General features: G+C 37.6%; 1 protein-coding gene across 2 annotated transcripts; it reads left to right on the plus strand.

The window, feature by feature from the left end:
* The first annotated feature begins 1,061 nt into the window (after nucleotides 1–1,061).
* LOC117913021 (protein ANTI-SILENCING 1) lies at nucleotides 1,062–21,911 on the plus strand. 2 transcript variants are annotated; one of them, XM_034827867.1, is made up of 13 exons: nucleotides 1,062–1,154; nucleotides 1,941–2,347; nucleotides 5,246–5,414; nucleotides 5,533–6,302; nucleotides 12,705–12,731; nucleotides 18,114–18,206; nucleotides 18,421–18,499; nucleotides 18,718–18,808; nucleotides 20,318–20,423; nucleotides 20,627–20,743; nucleotides 20,859–20,941; nucleotides 21,047–21,149; nucleotides 21,608–21,911. In XM_034827867.1, the coding sequence occupies exons 2-11, from the start codon at nucleotides 1,994–1,996 to the stop codon at nucleotides 20,907–20,909; spliced, it is 1,857 nt and encodes a 618-aa protein (XP_034683758.1). In that variant the 5' UTR covers nucleotides 1,062–1,154; nucleotides 1,941–1,993; the 3' UTR covers nucleotides 20,910–20,941; nucleotides 21,047–21,149; nucleotides 21,608–21,911. The 2 variants fall into 2 exon arrangements, with proteins under 2 accessions (XP_034683758.1, XP_034683759.1); XM_034827868.1 differs by lacking the exon at nucleotides 1,062–1,154 and adding an exon at nucleotides 1,197–1,330.
* The last annotated feature ends 1,237 nt before the right edge of the window (nucleotides 21,912–23,148 follow it).

The raw sequence follows: 23,148 nt of genomic DNA on the forward strand, positions 1-23,148 counted from the left end.
TTTTTGATCAAGAACAGGTAGGTGGGCTTTGAATGCAAGTGTTCTCTTATCAATAAATGAAGTGGAGCTCTCAATTTATAGGTTTCTAAGCTCAGGAGTCAAAATCAGCAAAAGGCAACCTCATCAGGTTGAGCTAGGAGTCGACCGGTTCACTAGCCGTTGGAGCATTTAATGCATGACAGGTTACCGTTGCCTCAACCGGACCTCAACCGGTCCTTGACCGGACCTCAACCGATAAAGGAATCACCTCGACCGGGAAGAGAAGGCTACTGGGAGAGAGAGAAGATTTTTAACCTTCCTCGACCGGTCCTCGACCAGACGACCTAAACCGGTCGACCGGTTCCTCAACCGGTTGACCGGTTGGCCATAACCTCGACCGGTTGAGCCTTTTTGACCCCGAAAAACCTATTTTTTGAGTCATTTCTTTTCTAACACTTAGGCAAGGTCTTTAGGTAAATTATTAAGCCAATTTTGAAACATTTTGCGTAAGGTAAATTAGTTAAAAACTCGGGTTTTAATGAAGTCGACGTTTTAAAGAATAAACCAAAATTTTTAAGATGCATGAAAACATATGAAAATCCTAAGTGCACTCATGCATTTATCTTACATTAGTTTCCAATGATCTCAAGTCTTCCAAGCGTTTCGATCTTGTATCCATTTGGTACTTTGATGAATTTTCGAGTTTATACCTGAGATTCTTAAACATTAAACCAATTAGTTACTTAACCATGGTTTGTTATCATCAAAACCCGATTAGGAGAACCCTTGGGCTAACACATAGCAAAATCTTATTTATTTATTTTAAAATTTAAAATTTTCATATTATTTAATTATTTTTTATTGCAAGTTACTCTACTTTTATTTAAAATTTTTATTAAAAATGACCTTAAGAAAGTAACAATAATATGAAAAAATAATAATAATTAGAGTAACATATTATGGAAACCGGCTAAACAAGTAATACCGGTTTCTTCAGGAACGTGGCAGGCTGGCAGCAGAGAGCTTCAATTGAAGTGTTAACCTGCATTGGCGGTGCATTGTCACACCCATCTATACGAGAGTGTTAAACGCTATAGAGAACCAAAAAGCAGAGAGCCGACACGCGCGGACGCCTGACATTAGGGTTTCGGGCAGAGCATTTAATTCTTCGAATCGTAAGTTTGCCGCCAATCCTCTCTTCGATGTCTATAATGTCTCCATTGCTTTCCGCAATCGCATTTCTTCAAGCATTAATAATTTAGGGGTTGAAAGACCTGTGTTTGTTTATCCGGAAAAAAATTCCGGAAGGCTTTTTTACAAGACGGCAATAGTTTTCATATCCTACAAAGAGGTACTTGTTTTTTGAGATTTTACGCCGTGGCATTAGGTGGAATGCAACTTCAGTGGTCGGAAACGGCTCTGTTTGTTGCGACGGAAAGTGTTTGCTGGGGAAATTCCCAAGGGAAAAATGAAATTTGAAGCAATAGATATGTTTTGTATCTCTTGATTAGTTCTTCGTTTTCGATTACTATTTTTCAATACGTTTCTTCTGCAGCATTGGTTCGAAAGGAAATATTTAGGGTTCGGGAAAGGCTTGTCGGGACGGAGAATCCTTAGTTTACTAACAAAACAAAAATAATTGTTTTATTGCAAAAGAAACTGGTCATTTTCGTGTCCCAACCGATCTGTTTGGATGGTTTTGGGTTGTGGCATTGTTTAGAGCGCAGTTTGAAAATCACCATTTGTTTGGACAGAAAAATTTATTCTGAATCTGCTTTAATTTTATGAGTGCAAAATTCCCCATTATTGTTTCCTATTGATATCCAAAATTTCTTCATAGTAGCATTAGTCCCAATATTGCCATCAAGAAAAAAAAGATATAGGTTCGAATTTGATCACTCTAATTTCCTCTGATTCTTGATCACAAATTTTCTCAAAATAATTTTTTTTGCTGTTTTCAGGTTCAAGATTTTTGACATTGTCTATTAACCACTTGACATAGAGAGAGGCTGCAATGACTCATTTGACAGAAGTGGACAAAGTGGAGGAGTGTGATTTTAAGTGGGGCAAAAAAAGAGGTGTTGGTGGAAAAAGGAAAGAGGTCCAATTTTATGAGTCTTTTACTTATAATGGTGTTGAATATTCCCTGTATGACTGTGTTTATCTTTATGAGGAAGGTGAACCTGAGCCTTATATAGGCAAACTTATAAAGATATGGGAATATCCAGATAAGGAAAAGAAAATAAAGGTTCTATGGTTCTTCCACCCTAGTGAGATTTTGAAATGGCTTGGAGATGGCGAGACAATCAAGAATGAGTTATTTTTGGCCTCTGGTGAAGGTGTTGGCCTAGCAAATGTTAATCCTCTGGTAATTGAATTTAGATAAATTATTTTTAGCTTTATTTTCTTTTACTTGCATGTTTACCGTCTTTCGGAAATGATGTGCTATAATTAGTTCTGTGTCATGCCATCACATCCATATCTACATACAACTCATAATTTTTGTGTGGCTTTTTCTTTTTTGATGGGTAAAAATTAAAATTTTTGATGTGCCTTTTTCTTTTATGGCTATGATCTTCTTTCATAAGGAAAAAGTTGACCACCATCCTTGTTTTTATTCTTGGCGAGATTAGCTTTGTTCTTGCGAATGGATGAATCATAGTTTTAAAAGGTGTGCTTAAAGCATGCTCAGACCCAAGGCGCAACCACTACCTAGTTATAGTGCCTTGCTTGCCAAGGCATGCATCTTGTTGGAGAGGCTGCATCCTGTCTACTTTACTTTTATTTTTGAAATTTTTACTATACATTAAAATTTATATAATTTTATTACTTTTTTGTTGAATACTTCTTTTAAATGTTTATAATCTTAAATTTTTATTGGTTGGATTAGATTAACATCGATATGCATCCTAGGTTACATTTCACTTCACTCAGATGCATGCCTTTGTTGTGCCTTACACCTAAGCTACAGGAGACTTTTGCACCTTAGGTGCGCCTTGCACCTTATAAAACCATGGGATCAACCACTTAAATGTGCAGGTGCAAAAGAGTTAATCTTCACATGTCATGTGATCATGTACATGGTTGTTGAAAACTTATGTTAGATGATTTGGTAAATACAATAAGATGCATTATTCATGTAGAATGATAAATATTAATGGGTAGTTTATATCTTCATTTTACAGATATGATACATGATATGAAAAATACATTTATCAGGTAGAATACTATGTTTGTGTGTGCATATATATTGCTTCATTTTACATATATGATACATGAAATGATAAATACATTTTCAGGTAGAATATTGTGTGTAGAATACCATGTGTGTGTGTATAGGCCACAAGAATATACATTCATATTGGTCCTTAGTGAACTGGTGTGTAACCCAAGCACAACTCAAGCTCATATGATGTATAAAAAAACCTTTAAAAAGCTAAAAAGAGCAAAACCATCAAGCAAAACCAAATCTAAACCCTCTATGGAAAGTTGATAAAATGTAATAAGGATCCAAACAAAATATGACTAGATCAAGAGAACAATTTTTTAAGTGTACAGTTTTCACAATCACTTGAATTTTCTTCACCCTAGAGCATCTTCTTTTTGACCTTTTTTAATGCACCACATCAAGCAAAGAGGGGCAAGTCTCCAAAACCTTCTCTACCTCTTTCCAACAATACACTCATGCCAACCTAACGGTAACTTCTTTAGAGATCAGGGGCCCAGCCTAGAAATCCTGAACAAAGTGAACTTCAAAGGCTGCAAACTAGGTGCCAACCCACATCGAATGAGTATATGTTGAGATCCCACCCTATAATTTTGTAGACTAGCTAGGGTGTATATAGAGGAACACACTCTCTCTTTGATAGATTTTGTAGACTGGCTAGCCACCAAGTAAGGGTCAACTTGTTTATCTTTTTGTTTTTTTACTTCTTTGTATTTTGGTATACCCCGTGTATACCCTTTCTCTAGCCTCTTGGCTCTTAATGAATTATCTTTACCTATCAAAAAAAAATCCCACCCTATAAAAAAAAGAAAAAAGTTGATGAACAAAGTGAACATCAGAGACTGCAAATTAGGCGTCAACCCACAATGAATGAATATACGATTAGTCGATATCCTACTGATAATCCACACAATCATATAATGTTTGTATGTGATAATGGTTTCTTTTTTGGAAATTATGTATGTTGGTTGGGGACTAGTGGAAACTTGGATGTTTTGGAATTTAGAACTTGAAATTATGTTTCAATGTTTAGAAAGCTTGTTTTGTTAAGTTGATTTTGTTAAAACCCTATGATGGGGGAAAGTCTTTTAAAGTCTATTCGAGGAGGAAAGGGAAGATATAAATAAAATTTAAGTAGAATTAATAATAATAGGAATTTTAAATTAGGATTAGTATTTGTAGAAATCAAATTAGGATTAGCTAGTTAGGTTATAATATAATTAGAATTTAAGTCATAATAGGTTTATAATATAATTAGAATTTGAGCCATAATAGGCTATTAAAGTCCCTAGTAGACTTTGGATTTTTTAGAGAAGCCTATAAGGCTAATCGATGTAAATCAAAGTAATGAATTGATTGATATTGATTATATTATTTTTTTTCATTACAAGTGTTACAATTCTAAATAGTGAAACTCCATTGATTTTCTTCTAGGTGAGACTCTAGGTTTCAATCTCTTCTTCATTGTATCTTCTTTCTTTCTATTTTTCAATTATTTTCTCTACTATTAACTTTATTCCTTGTTCCTCTCCTTACACCCTAAAAATAAAAACCCTAGCCCACCTACTTTGAGTGTAGACAACCATCCTAGGGTTGTCCTACATTAATGTCACTATCCTACATTTTTGCCAAAAGGGTCAATTGGGTGATCATGTGGTTCTATCTTATTGGCGTATGGTTTTTTTAGTAGAGTTAACTTTTATCAAAAGGATTTCAATAAATAGGTGTAAGGGATCAATATTTGAAAAAAAAATTCTTTATTGGATTTTTTGCAGTACTTAGTCTTACCTCTTAAGAAGCTTACTTTGTGAATTTTCCACTTTGCTTTCCAACTCTCTCCATCTTCTCACTTTGTTTCATTCTCATCTCAAACTAATATATCTTACCAACGACAAGACCAACCTTCCTTAATTAAAACCTACTATGAATAACTGAAAATGAACTTTAAGATCTTCATTTGTTTAAAAATATTTTAACTTGTACCTACAAATTTTATCGTCCTTGATACTTCTTGGCTCTAATTTACACATGCAATCTCAGGAAGCGATTGCTGGCAAGTGTAATGTCATTTGTATCTCGAAGGACAATCGAAATCCACAACCCTCAAATGAAGAACTTCAAATGGCTGACCATGTATTTTACCGTACATTTGATGTTGGAAATTGTACAATATTAGATAAGATCGATGACAAAATTGCTGGGGTTGAAGGTATTTTTTTCTCTCTATCATGTATGCTCGTAAAATTTGATTCTTAATTGGATACATGCCCTTGTGACTTTTAATGGTTAAAAACTCTTTATCTTTTCTATTTTTCAATTTGTTACAGTTGAGTTTATATTTAACCGAAGGGCGTGTCAGAATTCTAATGAGGTTCCAAAAATGGATTCAAATCGGAAAGAAGATATCAGGAGAGTTGTAGCAAGTAGTGAAACACTTCAACTTTCTGAGCGAAACTCATCTGGAGAAGACAAAGATCTAAAGATAGATGGAAATTCTAAGGATGCTTTGGCAAATGAAAATGTTGATGTGAAGGTTTCATTGGTTGAACATAAATCTTCACTTGGAGGAAAGCATGCTTCCGGTGCTGATATGGTTTTGGATAACATGACTAATATTAGTGTTGAACGGGAAAATATTGTTGGTGATGGTTCCAAATTGCAGGTTGATTCTATTAAATATGATGATAAAGTGGGTAAAGTTCTTGTCAATCAAGTTGAAGTTGAGGAAAAAGTAAAATCTACCAGGGATTCTGGTTTATTGGATAGTAGGCCTTCTAAGAAAGCAAAGGTCAGTAGTTCCACTGAACTATCCGAGGATAGGAACAACCGTAGTTTGAAGAAGTCAAATATTGATTCTCATGTGAAAGAAATGAAAGCTTCAGTATCAACTGTCACTACCACTAAAGATAAAACAAAATTAGATCTTGTTAAGGATTCTCCCTCACTGGAGAAGGAAGCATCCAAGAAACTAAAGTCTTATGAGAAGATGACGAAACTTTCCAATGGCAATTTGATTAAAGCATTTGCTAGACGGTCTCCAAGCGTGGACTCCAAAATTGAGGGCCAAATAATGGAGGTCACCCGAAGACCTAATGCTGTAAGTTGTGTTGTTAGCATTTTGAAAAATATTATTCTTTTCCAAGATCAAAATTTTTAATATATATGACATAATTCATTGGTGGGTAAATTTTACATTAAACGATGTATTTATTTATATATATATAGATATATAGTTATATAAGCACCATTGCATGATACTTTAAACCACTCTAATTAAATGTCTTATTGGAAAGATAAATATGGCAACACTATTAGGGGATAAGTGGGGAGCTAAAAACTATGGTTAACGGTTGTTTGGGTTAATCACCTTTAGTAATACTCATTACTAATGTTTAGTTACTGTTGGTAATACTCATGACCTATGTTTAGTTACCAATTTATCTCAAAAGCTTAAGCTTTTATATTAAATTGGTAATTTAACATGGGATTATAACTTCAATATTGTGTTAGACTAACATTTGACCCAAAAACTTACTTGTTAAGTAATAGGCCAATAATAGAGGCCAACTAACTCTTAAGCTATATCCTTGACACCTTATTTCATGCATGACTTTCTTTTATAGCTAAACAACTAATTTAGCCCAAAAGGCTATGGAGCTCTAATCTGAGGACTTGTCTGAAGACCCACGGAGCTAATCTGGGCTCTGGGGCTGTTGGGCTAGATCCAGTCTTCTCCTCTTCAATTGAGGCTGGGTTGACTTCTTTTGGGCCAACGTCTTTGGAGGACCCTAGGTGGGTCAAGGCTATGGAGGCATTCGTGGTGCCTGGGCCGGCTAGGCTGGACGATTGCTGAGGCCCACCCCAGTCTTTGGAGGGGAATAGAGCCCACATTTGTGCGGCCCCTCCCTTGGTGTGGTCTGGCCCAAGTCTTTTGAGGGGTCCAGACGTTGAAATCTCTCATTTCTGGGTGAAGGATGGCCTGCGGAAGCAAATTGAGGAAGAGCTCCAATCTCAGGAGAGATCGAAGACTAACCTTGCCCTAATTGAGGAAGCGTCGAGGTATGGGAGTGCTCTTAACCCTTGTGGATTATTGGCTTCTGGGTTCTCCTCTTCTCTTTATTTTTTTCCCCGTCGGACTCCATTGGGGGAGTATTACGACTATTCTGGGGACGGTAGGGAGACATTCTAGGGGGAAACCCAGTTATGCATGCTCAATGCTCTGAGGCCTATAGAAGATGAGACTGTCAATCGCTGGGAACTGATGGAGGTTAACAATGGCAGCAATGAAGAATGTGGAAAGGAATTGTGCTTAGTTCAAACTAGGCCACGAGAAGTAAAGGGCTGGGAGGAGGTTAGTTGGGAGGAAAGTGATCTGGCTAAGTTTAGTAAGTTCTTGGGGTTTCTGATAGAAGGTTTGGAGACAGACATTTTGGAAATTTTGGTTAAAATCCGAAAGAGAAGGGAAAAAGTCCACAACAAAACTCTTCTGGAGAAATCTAAGTTCGAAAGGGAATTGAAAAGATTAGAGTGCTCCATTAACTACGAGGAGGGGAAAAAGCAGAAATATGGAATGCAAGGAAGAGGGTGTTAGGTCATGGAAGTTAAATGAAGCTAAGACTCTTGAGCTGGAATGTACGTGGAGCTAACGATAGTTCCAAAAGAAAGGTGATTAAGGCCGTGATTAGAAGTCAGAGGGTGGATTTGTTCTATCTCTAGGAGACCAAAATTCAGGCCATGTCAGAGGGGCTGGTGAGAAGCTTGGGCACTGGTAGGTTTCTAGACTGGGGTGCCCTGGATGCCTATGGCTTTGCGGGAGGGTTATTGATTTGTTGGGATAAAAGGACCTCGGAGGTGCTTGAGATGGAGGTGGGAAACTTCTCAATTTCTTGTAGGCTCAGGAATGTGGAAGATGGGCTAGTTTGGATTTTTACTGGTGTGTACGGGCCGTTCTCTAGAGATGATAGGGATTGTATGTGGGAGGAGCTAGGGGCGATCAGAGGCATTTGAGATGATCCATGGTGTTTAGGGGGTGACTTCAATGTCATTCTCTCTCAAAGGGAAAGAAGTGGTCAGGGAAGGCTAACTGGTGCAATGAGAAGGTTCGCCCAGATTGTTGACGAGTTAGAGCTTCTTGATCTTCCTTTGCAAGGGGGTGTGCTTACCTAGAGTGGGGGTAGGAATAATCAAGCTTGGGCTAGACTGGATAGGTTCCTAGTGACCTAGAACTGGCTTGATCATTTTAGTGGGGTCGTCCAAAGCAGGTTGCCCAGACCCACCTCAGATCACTTTTCCATCTTGCTGATGGGTGGTGGGTTAAGGCAGGGCCCTTCCCCGTTTAGGTTTGAAAATATGTGGCTTAAAGTTGATGGTTTTAAGGACCTTCTTTGGGGATGGTGGCAGGGGTCTGAGGTGAGAGGGAGGGCTAGTTTTAGACTAGCCACTAAAATGAGGGAGTTGAAGCAAAAAATCAAAGTTTGGAATAAGGAGGTGTTTGGAAGGCTGGAAGTTAATAAAAACTCAGCTCTTCAACAAGTTGAGTACTAGGATGGGGTGGAAAGTGAGAGGAGCCTTTTTGAAGGAGAAACAGAGCTGAAAAAAGAAGCTAAGGAATCCTTTAAAAAGTGGGTTTTAATGGAAGAAATCCACTGGAGACAACTGTCAAGGGAGCTGTGGCTAAAGGAAGGGGATAGGAACACAGACTTCTTTCACCGGATGACAAATGCCCACCGAAGAAATAATTCCCTGGATAGAATTAAGATTAATGAGGTGTGGATGACTGAGGAACAGGAAGTGAGGGAGGGGATTGTGAATGATTTTCAATGTTTGCTCTCAGAAGAGCCAGGCTGGAGAGCTGATATTGAGGGGCTGCACCTCAATCGCCTTAACTCCTATGAAGCTGAAGTTTTGGAGCTGCCTTTCACTGAGGAGGAAATTCACTCTGCCCTGATGGAAATGAATGGTGATAAAGCTCCAGGCCCGGATGGGTTCACAGTGGCCTTTTGGCAAGCTTGCTGGGATTTTGTGAAGGAGGAGATTGTGCATTTGTTTAAGGAGTTTTATGATCAAAGATCTTTTGCTAAAAGCCTTAATACCACCTTCTTGGTCCTCATCCCTAAGAAAGGAGGTGCTGAAGACCTGGGGGATTTCCGGCCAATCAACCTGTTAAGGGGATTGTACAAGCTTTTGGCTAAGGTGTTGACGAATAGGCTGAAGAAGGTTTTAGAAAAGGTGGTTTATGTGGATCAAAATGCCTTTGTGAGGGGCAGACAAATTTTGGATGCTTCGCTTATAGCTAATGAGGTGATTGACTTCTGGCATAAACGAAAAGAGAAAGGGTTGATTTGCAAATTGGACATCGAAAAAGCCTATGACAGCATCAATTAGAATTTTCTCATGAAGGTTTTGTTGAAAATGGGCTTTGGGTCTCGGTGGATGGAGTGGATTTGGTGGTGCATCTCAACTGCCAAATTTTCTGTCTTGGTCAATGAGATGCTTGCAGGCTTCTTCTCGAAGACCAAGGGGTTGCGGCAAGGAGATCCTCTTTTTCCTTATCTCTTCGTCTTGGGTATGGAAGTGCTAAGCACTCTAATAAGAAGGGTTGTTGATGGGGGCTTCTTGTCAGGCTGTAGAGTTCGAGGGAGAAGGGGAGTGGAGATGATTATCTCCCACCTTCTTTTTGCAAATGATACAGTCATTTTATGCGAAGCTAGGAAAGAGCAACTAACCGCTTTAAGCTGGATTTTAGCTTGGTTTGAGGCGTCTTCCGGTCTAAGAATTAACCTAGCTAAGAGCGTTTTAATTCCGATTAGTGAGGTTGAAGAGATTGAGGAAATGACAGTGGAGCTAAGGTGTAGAGTGGGGTCTCTGCCCAGTGTTTACTTGGGGCTGCCTCTTGGAGCCCATCACAGCTATTTCTATCTGGGATGGGGTGGAAGAGAGAATGAGGAGAAGATTAGCCCAGTGGAAAAGACAATATATATCTAAGGGTAGGCGTATCACCCTCATTAAGAGCACACTGGCCAGCATGCCTATTTACTATTTGTCCCTCTTTCGAATGCCCAAGATTGTTGCAAAAAGGATTGAAAAATTACAAAGAGGCTTTCTTTGGGGAAGGGGAAGCTTGGAGAGGAAAATCCACTTAATTAATTGGGAGGTGGTGTGCACTCAAAAGGAGAAGGGTGTTCTAGGCATACGGAAGATTGATCTCTTGAACAAAGCCTTGTTGGGTAAATGGATCTGGAGATTTGCCTTTGAAAAGGACAATCTTTGGAAGAGGGTGATCGGGGTGAAATATGGTCAAAAGGGCTTTGGGTGGAGGACTAAGGAAGCTCGCGGGACGTTTGGAGTGGGGGTTTGGAAGGAGATTATGAAGGAGGAGGCAAATTGGTGCTGGGATAGCATAAAGTTTAAGGTGGGGAAGGGAACTAGAATTAAATTCTGGACTGATCAGTGGTGCGGCGCTGTCCCAAAATTTCCCCCAGTTATTTGCCTTAGCGGTCCATAGGAATGCAACGGTCAATGAAGTGTGGGACTCAAGCCTTGGTCAAGGAGGTTGGAATCTCAGATTTTCTAGAGATTTTAATGATTAGGAGCTGGACTTGATAAGAGACTTGCTTAATATGCTGAGGGACTTCAGGATATCTTCAGAGGAGGACTCAGTGTTCTGGAAAGGAGGGGGTCATGGCATTTTTGGGGTTAAGGATGCTTATAATCTGCTGGTTGTCCCCAATGCATGCACCTTCCTGAATAAATGCATTTGGGTGGATAAGGTCCCAACCAAAGTTGTTTTTTTTGCTTGGGAAGCCACGTGGGGGAAGATTCTCACTTTGGATAGGCTTAAAAAACGGGGGTGACAGCTCCCTAATTGCTGTTTTTTGTGTGGTTGTGAAGAGGAAAATGTAAATCACATTCTTTTACACTGTATAGTGGTAAGGGTCCTCTGGGAGATCGTCCTTGCCCTATTTGGGGTTCAGTGGGTGTTCCCAGAGTTAGTTAAAGAGGTGTTATTTAGTTGAAGGAACCCTTTTGTGGGGAAAAAAAGGAAGAATATCTGGAATTCCATCTCGTTGTGTATTTTCTGGACAGTATGGAAGGAAATGAATAGATTAGCTTTTAGGGGGGGTTCTTTAACTATACAGAAACTCAAAAATTATTTTGTATGTAATTTGTGGAGTTGGGCTAGGGTGTACATTGGAGAGGAGTCCTCTTCGCTCTTAGGCTTTTTGGAGTGGCTAGCGGCCACTTAAGGGTTGGTGAGGTTGCTTGTTTTTTGCGTTCTTGTTTTAGGCTGCTATGTATACTCCCTGTATGCTTTGTGGCTTTTTGCCCCTTAATATATTTGTGCTTATCTATATAAAAAATAAATAAATAAATAAAAACTAATTTAGCCCAAAAGCTTAAGCTTTTCAATGAGATTGATAGCTTATCATTGTATTAGAGTTTTGGATTTTCACGAGGTTAATAGTATAAATTTAATCACTTGCTTATTCCACAATTTATTGAAATTAGGGGCATAACTTGTGTGGGTTGACCTAATCCAACCTAACCTTTGGATAGACTTAAACAATTATTTTTAATAGTCGGGTTGGGTTTCGATTAAGTTTTTTCAGCCCAAACTCAATTCAGGTTGTACATAGGTCAAAGTTTAGACAATTCAAGTGTAACCCAAACCCAATTTAATATTTTTTGTTTATAATATTCTATATAATGTTTATTTCAATTATTTTCTTTAAAGGATTTTAAGGAAAATATCAAATTATCATTATATCATATATTTTTGCATTTTTCTAAAAAGATATATAAGCTTATTTTTACTTTTTTGTTATTATCTTGCAATTTTGTCTCATTTATTATTTACATTTTGGTACAAATATATAAAGGCGTTTAAAAAAAAAAAACATTGTGGATGGATTTTGAATTATATAGTTAGATCAACCCAACGAATTTGAGTCTAATCCGAAAAGCTCAAAATCAACTTGAGCTTAGAAAAATGGAGTTGGGTTGAGTATCTTGAGCTAGGGATCAAGCTAATTTGGACTCAAGTTGGTTGTTTTTTAATTCATGTTGGGTTCGGGTTGGCCATCAACTTGACCAACCCGCCCAAGTACCCTAGTCAAGAGGCCACACATAAGACAAGGTATTAAAGCTATTAGTCTAGTGTTAGTTGGTTAAATATACATTGTTAACCCAACTTATTAAACAAAAAAAAAAAAAAAAAACAAACAAACAAACATTGCTAACCTATTACCTACTAGCTTAAGTGTTTGTTAAATGGTGGTTGAACAACCCAATGCAAGCATAACCTATATGTGTTTGGTAAAATGTCTTGTGCTTGATTTGTTAACTTAGAAATATTATTTAAGGCTAAGTGCAAACCCAGTCTTCTTCATTTTTGTCATGCAAATGATTACATGCGTGCTTGCCTATTACTCTTGATATGTATCTTCTATTCTAGATGAATCTTGGTTCTTACATTTTTTTCATTTTGACTTGCTCACAGGATAGAAGCAGATGGTTTAGGGGACTTGTAAGTACTTCTTCCTCATTCATTATCTTACATGCTTTGTAACTTTGTGTTGTTAAATTTGTTTAAATATCTAATTAATTTTTTATTTTTATGATGATTTGTATATTATCTTACAACTTTTAATGATTGGCATTTTTCTCAAGTTGTCAATGTCTAAACCTAGTAGGAAAATGCATTTTTTTAAACTCTGTTTTTGTGTTTGAAACTATATGTAGATGATCAACAGAAAAACCTATAGTCCAAAGTACATAGGACGTTTATAACCCATAATAGACTTCTAAGAAAATAACACTTAAGCAATTGAAATGGTTCTTTGCATTTGAACATTCTTTGATTTCTTTCTTTCCAAATTCGCCTGAAAGAAAAAACAATGTATAGAGCAACTTTCCAGATCTTCTTACGTTTTCTTTCCATTCATTGCCTTGGTTGTCCCAAACATCAACCACCCAAGCCACTTTTAACATTCCTAAAGCATATGAGGGGAAAGGCACACATAAAGGTTCGTTCTCATATCATTTATACTTTCAAAGCTTCACACTCCCCCCTTTACCACCTCAAAAGATGTGCTATTGCTGAAAATGTCCCATCCATTTTTGATATTTTTCCATAATTTTACATAACCCTACTCCATACCTTCTCTCACTTCACAAGAATTATGCCCCCTTCTTTCTTACAATACGTCCTTATTAGTAATTTTTTCTCGAAGAATGGGTTTATTGGTAAAGAACTTTATGGTATGAGTGTGCTTGTTGTTTACCTTGCTAGAAATATTTTCTTACTATTCTTGGAATCTTCCTTGAGTGTATCTTTCCCCTTGTTGTTTGTGGTTGCGTACTCAAAGCATGCTTAGGTCACTAATGTTAGGCAAGAATCAAGTGGAGGAGGTCATTGGAGATCCTCTTGCTCTAGACATTTTCCATGATTGGGAGTTGGATATGGTTGAGGTGTTTCTCATGGGGTTGCAAGAGAAATTAGTGATGAAAAATGTAGAGGATAGATTGATTTTGAAGGATTAGAAGGCTAGGAAAAATTTAGTAAAAGCCTTTTGGAACTCATGAGTTCCAACAAATATAGGGTTCTTTGCATGGGAAACGACTTTCTTGGGGATTTTCCCTTTGGATTAGAAAGGGGGGCTTTAGAGCATAATGTCACAGGATGCTTCAAATGACCCTCCCCATGGGCTTATATAGAGCCCAGGAAGCTTCTAAAGACTCCTACACTTAGCCATTAGTGGGAAGAGTATGGAAAGTTCTAGACATGCCTAGAGAAGTCCACACATCTCGACATTATGGTGGAAGGCATGAGAGGAGTCCAAGGCTTTCTAGAGAAATGTAGAAATCTCTTGTATATTCTTGTACATAAGTCTTGTACATAGAATTATGTAGGGTGTTTTAGAATCTTCTTGATTTGTAAGGAACCCTCTAAGGTTCCAGAGAGTTCCATTGGTGCCTATAAATAGGTATGACCCTCATTTGGCCAAGGCACCACCCAAATCCCACCCAAGAACCTAACCAACAAAGCAAGTGAGTTCCCAAAAGCACTTGTAAAGCTTCCTTTGAGAAATAAAACTTCCATTCTTTAAGAGTTGCCTACTACGCCTTCTAAAGTTTCTGAGTCGTGAGCATCTTAGCCTAGCAAGCTAAGCATTGGGAGTCGGGCTGACTTAGCAAGATCAAGTGTCGCACGAGTTAAGGTGGAGCTAGCCATGACAGACACTTGGGAGGGGTTGGACTTAATCGAGCAAGGCATGGAGAAGGGCTTAGAGGATCTAAGGGAGCAGATCCAAGACCTTCGTGAGGGGGTGCTAGTTTCACAGGTTCAGCCAGTGTCACACGAGGAGTTTGTGTCCTTTTAAGAAAAGGTCTTGAGCATGTTTGCTAGCATGGAGTCAAGGATAGAGGCCTTGGCCACTCGAATGGAGTCTCGAGACGAGGAGGTTAGGCAGGAGTTGGCCATCTACAAGGCTGCTGTATCGGCACGAGTCATGGCCACACAGGAGGCATCTAGGGTGGAGGTGCCGAAGCCACAAGGGTTTAGTGGCAAGCGGGATGCCAAAGAGTTAGACAACTTCTTATGACATATGGAGCAATACTTCGAGTCTACCTCATTGACTAACGAGGCGGTTAAGGTAAGAATTGCAACCCTCTACCTTATTGACACAACTACTCTATGGTGGCGTTGGAGGTTCGCCGATATGGAGAAAGGCATTTGCACCATAGAGACATGGGAGGACTTCAAGAGGGAGATCAAGAGGCAATTCTACTCCAAGGACGTGACTTACCTAGCTAGGAAAAACATGAGGCGTCTCAAGCACACAGGCTTGATATGCGACTATGTCAAGGAATTCTCTTCGCTCATGCTTGAGATTCCTAACATGACTGAGGAGGAGTTGCTATTCAACTTCATGGATAACCTGCAAGGGTGGGCCGAGTAGGAATTAAGGCGCCGAGGCATTCAAGACTTAGCCACTGCTATGGCAGTAGCACAGTCTTTAACGGATTATAAGAGGGGAGACTCCTCTAAGGTTGAGTCTTTGAAGGATAGCCATGCCATGGATGGGGAAGACGAGGTTTCAAGGGACCACAATGCTCTTAGAATGGAATCAGGCAAGACGCCTAACGTCCAGGAAGGAAGGGGTAAGGCGGAAATGAAGGACTTTACGCTTAAAATCAAATGGTTCTTGTGTGACGGTCCATATTGGGCACGGGATTATCCAAAGAGGAAGGCGCTTAGTGCCATGATCGAGGAGAGGAAACAAGAGGGCAAAGCACATATGAGCTCGATGCAGCTGCTAGGTGCCCTCCCAGTCAACCCAAAGCCTAGTACGCCTAAGACCTCCTTACTATCAAGGGTGCAAGTAAAGGAGGTAAAAGGGGAGCGAGCTGGGGTAGCCCGCACACACATGGACAAGGTCACCAAGGGAAAGGCGAACTCTACGGGCAAGAGGAAGCAACACTCCAAGCATCGAAAGCGCAAGTGTCTGCATCCATCTAAAGCCTCATAAGAAAAGGAGATGAAAAATATCCTGGTTGAACGGGTCACCAGGAGACAAGGGGTCCCTCATGTGATAGAGTATCTAGTTCGATGGAAATGACTACCTAAGAGGTAGGTAAGCTGGGAACATGCGGATGCCTTGAGAAGGTTCTGGAAGCACATCAAGAGGTTTCAAGAAGAGGCAACGACTGGGACGTTGACGGCATAGGTGGGGAGAGTGTTATAGGATACTTCAAATGACCCTCCCCATGGGCTTAGATAAAGCCTAGGAAGCTTCTGGAGACTCCTACACTTAGCCATTAGTGGGAAGAGTGTGGAAAGTTCTAGAGATGCCTAGAGAAGTCCACACATCTCTATACTATGATGAAAGGCATGAGAGGAGTCCAAGGCTTTCTAGAGAAATCTAGAAATCTCTTGTATATTCTTGTACATAGAATTATGTAGGGTGTTCTAGAATCTTCTTGATTTGTAAGGAACCCTCCAAGGTTCCAGAGAGTTCCATTGGTGCCTATAAATAGGTGAGACCCTCATTTGGCCTAGGCACCACCCAAATACCACCGAAGAACCTAACCAACAAAGCAAGTGAGTTCCCAAAAGCACTTGTAAAGCTTCCTTTGAGAAATAAAGCTTCCATTCTTTAAGAGTTACCTATTATGCCTTCTAAAACTTCTGAGTCGTGAGCATCTTAGCCTAGCAAGCTAAGCATTGGGAGTCAAGCTGACTTAGTAAGATCAAGTGTCTTAACTTGTCTAAGTGCCGCATGAGCTTAGGAAAAGACTAAGTCTGTGACAATAAGCTGCATTTGCTGAATTGGTCAATTGTTTGCATGGACATGCGTAAAGGGGGATTAGTCATAAAAAATTTATCCCTACTTAATAAGGTGGTCCTTGAAAAATGGTGTTGGAGATATGTGAGTGAAAGGAATCCTCTTTGAAAATAGGTGATTATGGGGAATTATGAGCAAGAAGAAGGGGGTTGGTGTTCCAGAGAAGTGAGGGAGGGCTATAGAGTGAGGGTGTGGAATGCAATCAAAGGTAGTTGGGAGGCTTTCAAGGGTAAAACAGGCTTTAAGGTGGATTTTGGGAGTTGGGTGAAATTTTGGAATGACAAGTGCTAAAGGGACATTCTTTTAAGGGAGACTTCCCTGTAGCTCTACTCTATAGCCTTTTCAAAAAACACTTGGGTAGTTGATGTATGGGACAGAGGTAGTTTAGAGTCCTATGTTTATAAGATAGTTGCATGATTGGGAATTAAAGTAGATAGAAGTCTTTTTTGGGAGGTTGCATGGGCATTCCATTAGTATGAATACTGAGGATAATTTAGTGTGGTTGTTCCTATTGAAAATTTGATTTTATTGCCTTGATTCTCTCTTTATTTTACTTGATAAAAAGCAGAGGAACTAAATTGAGAAAACCTTAAATATTACAATCTAGGAAGGATGTGTATCTCATTAAATATAAAAAATTGTATGAATTGTTCTACTACATGCGATTGGCCAATGTAATTTTGTTCCTAGAGGTTTTTTTTTTTTTTGTTTTTTTGACAGGCTAAGTGAATATATTAAGCAGTGCATAAAGAAAAGAGTTACACCCTATGCACACAAGTAGTATACAAAAAGTACCAAGAAAAGAAAGAATAAAGGACTTCTAGGCAAGACAGCCACCATAAAGACCTATCTATCTCCAATTGAGGCTATCTACAAAATCCAACAATATGTAGATCTCCTTTCTGAACAAAGCACAAGACCACTCCAAGAGGGGCTTAATGAAGATCTCCTCTTCCTTGTTGAAAATCTCTCTATTATGCTCTCTTCAAATTCGTCAAAATAAACATAGGAAAGCCATGTGGCAAATATTCCTTTGCCTCTTATCCAAACCCCTAATCTTCCATCCCATAAAATTTTCACTGAATGTGGAAACATCTACTTCAGCCTGAAGGTTGTTAGAAGGAAATTCCACAACCTTTTTGTCATACCAATGAATTAGAATATGATTTGTCGATTCTTCACTATCTTAACAGAGATAGCATCTATTTACCATCAGTCATTCTCTCCTCATAAGAAATCTGTGGTTAGGATCCTCCCCCGTATTGGTTCCCTAGCAAAAAAGAAAGTTTTATTAATCTTAGCATGCTAGTGTAATAAGACTTTACTTGGAAGCTTCCCTTTATCATAATCATATAAGGGATTTTAACATTCTTTTGAATATTTTGTAACATTGAGATATTATCAGGTTCAGAATATATAAATAGGGATTTATTTATTTATTTATTATTATTTAGTTTAATGAGGCAAAACCATGTTCTTGTATTTCTTGTAATAGCTGCTGAAAGTCCATTACATTTCTAGTATCATCTGATGTGATGAGTTAATATCATAATTCATACCAGCCTTGGGAAGAAAGAATGCAGACTGCCCATCAGCAAGGAACACTTGTCCTACTGCAAAATTTGGATCCAGCATACACCTCAGCAGAAGTGGAGGTAATCGTCCTGTATTTTAAAGGGCTTTTTTTCTTTTATATCTTTGTTCTTGCAGCACGGTTACATTCTGTTTTGTGTCAAATGAACACATACAATGGTTGATATCTATTTTCATTTTTTTTGTTTCTACTCTTCCAGTGCAGTTGTCATCTTGTATGTATTTCTTTGAGAATATTTTTCAACCATCTCAACAATCCAGTGTATTATGTTTTAGGATATTGTCTGGCATGGCTTTAAGGAATCTTGTACAGCAAGGATGATACAACGCACGACAATTTCTAGCCCACATTCTGGTATGAGGGAAAAAAAGGAAGGATCAGTCCCTTCAATAACTTTATTAAGCTATTAAGCATGTTCTGGATTTTGCAAGGAAGACAAGAAAGAAGAGAGAATAACTCAAGACAGAAGTTATTCTCTCTTACACCAAATAAACTATGACATGGCACAGCTAAAATGATCATTTTGGGTTTGTGTGTTGTCAACTATCTCATGATAGTTTTTGGTGCCTCAGGTCAAGCTTTTGTTATTTTCAAAACAAGAGATGCAGCAGTGTGGGCTATTAGAAAATTAGAAGAAGGATGCTTACTTCTATCAAATGGGAGGTATGTATATGTTTTCATTCAACTGGCTGTGGATTTATTTATTTACATCTATGTACATATATGCATCATCATTGAAGCTTGTGTAAGTCAAACTGAATCAAGTTGGCTTCTAACTCAATCTATTTTATTATGCAATTGTTTAAAACCTGTAAAAAATTAAGAAAGGAAAGGTTTATGGGAGATTGTAGTCAAATATTAAATTTACCTTAAATGAAGCTGCATACTATGATTATTATAGCTGACTCCAAATGCCTGGATTTAAGGCTTTTTTAGTTGAATTGTGTTTTTGTCTGGTATTAATTGTGGAACATGGGTAAGCTTTCGGGAACATTGGTAATTTAACTTAGCATTGAAGCTATAGTTAGCTAGATGTCCTGAGTTTGAGTCTCTTTTACTGAGTATTCATTGTCTATTTATCTATGAGTGTAATTGCTTCTTTATCTCTCCACGTAACTTTCCATGTATGCGGGTATTAGGCTGCATGGAAGGGGATGTGTTGGCCTGGTAGGTATTGTCATTCCATATCTTAAACGCTTTAAGTTCATGAAAGTTGGTAGCTTAATAAATTGGATTTTTTCTTAAGCAAATATTGAGTGCCATAGGAGCTCTGAAAATAAGTAACCTAGTTAGCTCCAAAAATGGATTTGGTTGCAAACAAATAGTGTCATTGACACTTCATCTATATGGTATCTAACCCACCAAAAAATTACACGTAATTTAAGCCCTTGCTCCGTGAGCTCCACATTTTCAAAGAGACCTATTTCTCTCCCTTCATATGGTCCAAATTAAAAACAAAGAACAACCTTCAAAGCTTTTTTCTGTTTTTTCTCATGAACCCATGCCAACACAAGAGAATCATAACAATGCATCATGCAAACTATTCCAGATGAGGAGAAAATCAGCTGCCACAAGATTTTTGTTTTTGAACATTCAACTCATTCTTGTTCATATCTTATTTTTCACCTACTTTGTTTTCATCTTCCTTACATGATCATTATAATTAGTTCTATATTTTTCTCACTTATTGGCATTGATCTTCCTTTTTCTAGAATCTATCATTTTGTGATTTAGTAGCCTCCGTAATTTGCACCTTGTTGTCAATAGCTCTGGAGCATTTATCTATTACCTTTGTTTTCTTAGTTTCACAGCAGGCTTTCAATAAACTGGAATCTATTTTTGCTTTGGCTAACAGACTTCACAACAGACATCTTTGCTTTAGCAAACTGTCCATATGTAATCTAACTCTTATATGAAAATGGTTGAAGCCTTTTAGTAGAATGGGTAGCATGCATGCTCAGTCATAAATTCTTGACTAGTATATTCATCTGATGATTTAAAATTCTTGACCAATATTCTTGTGATCTTTAACTATATATTTAGTATAGTGCCTCTAATAATCTGTCTGTGTTTTGAAAGTTACTTGTGGAAGCATTGGACCTTTTCAGCTGTGACTACTGAAATTGCTTAAGACACAAAGGGTGTCTGCTTGATTGATCCTTTTATTTGCAGGCCTCTTGTTGGCAGCTTTGGAACTCCTTGCTTCCCAGGGAAGCAGTCCACATTTGTTGGTCATCTCTCTATCGATAAGGTTAAAGTCCAAATGCAACGGGAGATGGTATGTTTATTATGCGCTTGCTCCTTCTCTCTTTCCTTCTCACTTTCTCTCCCTCTCCCTCTCCCTCTCCCTCTCTCTCTCTCTCTCTCACACACACACACACACACACACATACAGAGACAGACACAGATGTTTGATCTATCCTTGGTCTCTTATGAATTGTCTATTCCTTTATTCTGATCTCTTGGTGTTCTTTTTCCCAGAAGCAAGCTGTATCCACTTCACACTGTTCACAGCCTAACACAATTGAATATGAGATGGCCATGGATTGGTGCTTACAACAAGAAAGATCAGATAGCTGTTGGAAAAAGTTGTATAAGGTTTCAAACAAATTCCAAGATTTCTCTATATTTATTGGTATTGAAAATTTTCATTAATACCACCATGATCTATTTCCTTTGCTGTTGTTGAACTGGGTATCTTGAATTTCTCCAGAGACAAGGGGATGAGTTGAGAAAGCTCAAAGCTAGTTTGAAATCTAAATAAGCGGCAATTGCTATGAGCATGGTGCTTGCTTGGTAAGTGCCTTCTCATGACATGATACTGTTACCTGCGTTTTGTGAACTTTGTGGAACAGTCTGATTTATGTTGAAACTTCTGACTGCCACATTTCTGATGTACAGTGTGTCATTCTGTCCAAGGCTCACACCAGAAGATGGTCTTGCTGTACATGGTTGTCACATGAAGTTAAATAGAGGATTCCCAATATTTAATTTGCATGCACTGGTAAAGATCTGCATTCCATTTCCAGATTCACTTATCCTCTTCTGTAGAATTTCACTTACTGAAAACAAATGGGCTTGTTTTGTAGCCAAATGGATAATTTTTGAAAAAAAGAAAAGGTATAAAGCATAGAAAATTTGTTTAATACCTCATGTTTTAGACTTTTTTTTTTCCCGAAGTGTTTCCTGGAAAACGGTCATTGTGGGAAAACATCAAATATTTCTCTTTGTTAAACACTTCCACATTACAAAAATAAAAATATTTGTGGAACACTATCACATTTTGAAACCATTAAACAATGTACATGTTCATTGTTTAGTTTTGAAAATAAAAATATTTGATGCTAATTGCCACATCCTCTACAAAGCTCATGGCTAGTCTTTCTCAGTTAGTAATCTTTCTAGTCGGTACCTGAGACAAAAGTGAGACACAAATGTTCATTTAGATGTTTTTCTTTGCAGGGTTATTGTGGAACACAGGAAACATAGGGCAGAGGTCGTGCATTTGTGGGAATGCGGAAATTTTGGACTCTGAGCACATGTACATATACTCCGAGGTTCCAGTTTTGGTTGTTTTGGAAGCAAATCATGTGTTTAAAGGAACCGTGGCCAAGTTGGTTCACCATTATCCATACTGTGTATTCCATCATGGATGAGTGTAAATCTATTTAAGAATTCCAACCTCACAAATCACTGGATGTGCAGGATTTTCCTGTGTAATGCTATACACAATCTATGGTGGCTTTTTTCCCATCACCACCACCACACCACCATTCATTAATTTTTAGGAAGCAAAATACGGAGTCAATTTTAATTTGTCTCCAATACATTCAAAAGCTCCTTCTCTCTATCGTGTGTCCATATATATATACATATTGACTTTTAATGTCATGAAATAAAATAATGAGATATTTTTAATTAATAAATCAAATTATTAGGGTTAAGCACATAGAGAAGGGGATAATTTTTTCAGTTAAAAGTTTGCTTTCCATAATATTGATGGTGTGTAATTTTCCTTTGTAGAGGACAAAGGTAAGAGAAATGTGAATTTATATAACCTCATTCCAACCATGTAAATTTTTTGAGCAGTGCATGAAATTTGAAATGTATCTTTAGCCTTCTATTCAAATGGGGTTTCAAATTTAGGTGCAATGAATACATTTAAAAAAAAAAAATTTCGAAAAACCAATCAAACCTTTTTATCCCATTAATAAATTTATTTTAGTAAAAAATTAATAAATTTTTTAATAATATGATTAAGTTTTTGTTTGGATATGTTTTTAATTTTTAAATTTTTTTAAAATATAAAATAATAGTAAGTTGATAAAAACTTAAATTGAAAATATAATAATTTTAAAAACTATTTTTAAATTTGGGTACTAGAAAATTTTAATTTTTTTTTAGAATAATTTTTAGGGGTGTAAGGTAAATCTATATTTTTTTTTAAAAAAAATGTATTAAAATGAAACCTAATTGTATTAATTTTGATTCAATTAATATAACTAATTTGACTGTTGTTACACTCTTTTGTTATTGTTACGCTATTTTTTTTTTTCAAATTAAGGTTTATTATACGGGAATTTTATTTCTTGGAAAATGAAGAATATGACAAGTCATTGGAAAAGATTTGCTCCTGAAATTGAATTGAGAATTGTAACACGGTTATTCAACTATAATTTTTTAAATCAATTTTTTTTTTCTTTTAGAAAATGTCTAAAAAAATAGAAAAAAAAAAAAGAAAATGAATAAGAAAAATAAATTTATTATCTATGAAATACAAATACCCCATTGTGGGAAACTTCCCTCCATGTGTCTTTCACAGGTTCAAGACCTTTTGGTCGTCTAAGGTAAGTAGATAATCCATTTGGGAGCAATCCGTCTGGACCAAGATAAGCTTTGTTTGACACAAGAGGAAAAATAGATTTCCTTCTTCCCCAATGCCAAACAGAATGGATAGACCAAGCCGATTGGGGGCTTCTAAATGGACAAACCAAGCCAGTTGG

This window comes from Vitis riparia, chromosome 4 (genome assembly GCF_004353265.1).
Source record: "Vitis riparia cultivar Riparia Gloire de Montpellier isolate 1030 chromosome 4, EGFV_Vit.rip_1.0, whole genome shotgun sequence".
NCBI classification, from domain to species: domain Eukaryota; kingdom Viridiplantae; phylum Streptophyta; class Magnoliopsida; order Vitales; family Vitaceae; genus Vitis; species Vitis riparia.

Coding starts and splice junctions, on each gene's coding strand:
- LOC117913021 (XM_034827867.1), top strand. CDS start 1,994: ATGACTCATTTGACAGAAGTGGACAAAGTGGAGGAGTGTGATTTTAAG. Junction 5,415..5,532: donor CAAAATTGCTGGGGTTGAAG/GTATTTTTTTCT, acceptor AATTTGTTACAG/TTGAGTTTATATTTAACCGA. Junction 18,207..18,420: donor ACACCTCAGCAGAAGTGGAG/GTAATCGTCCTG, acceptor ATTATGTTTTAG/GATATTGTCTGGCATGGCTT.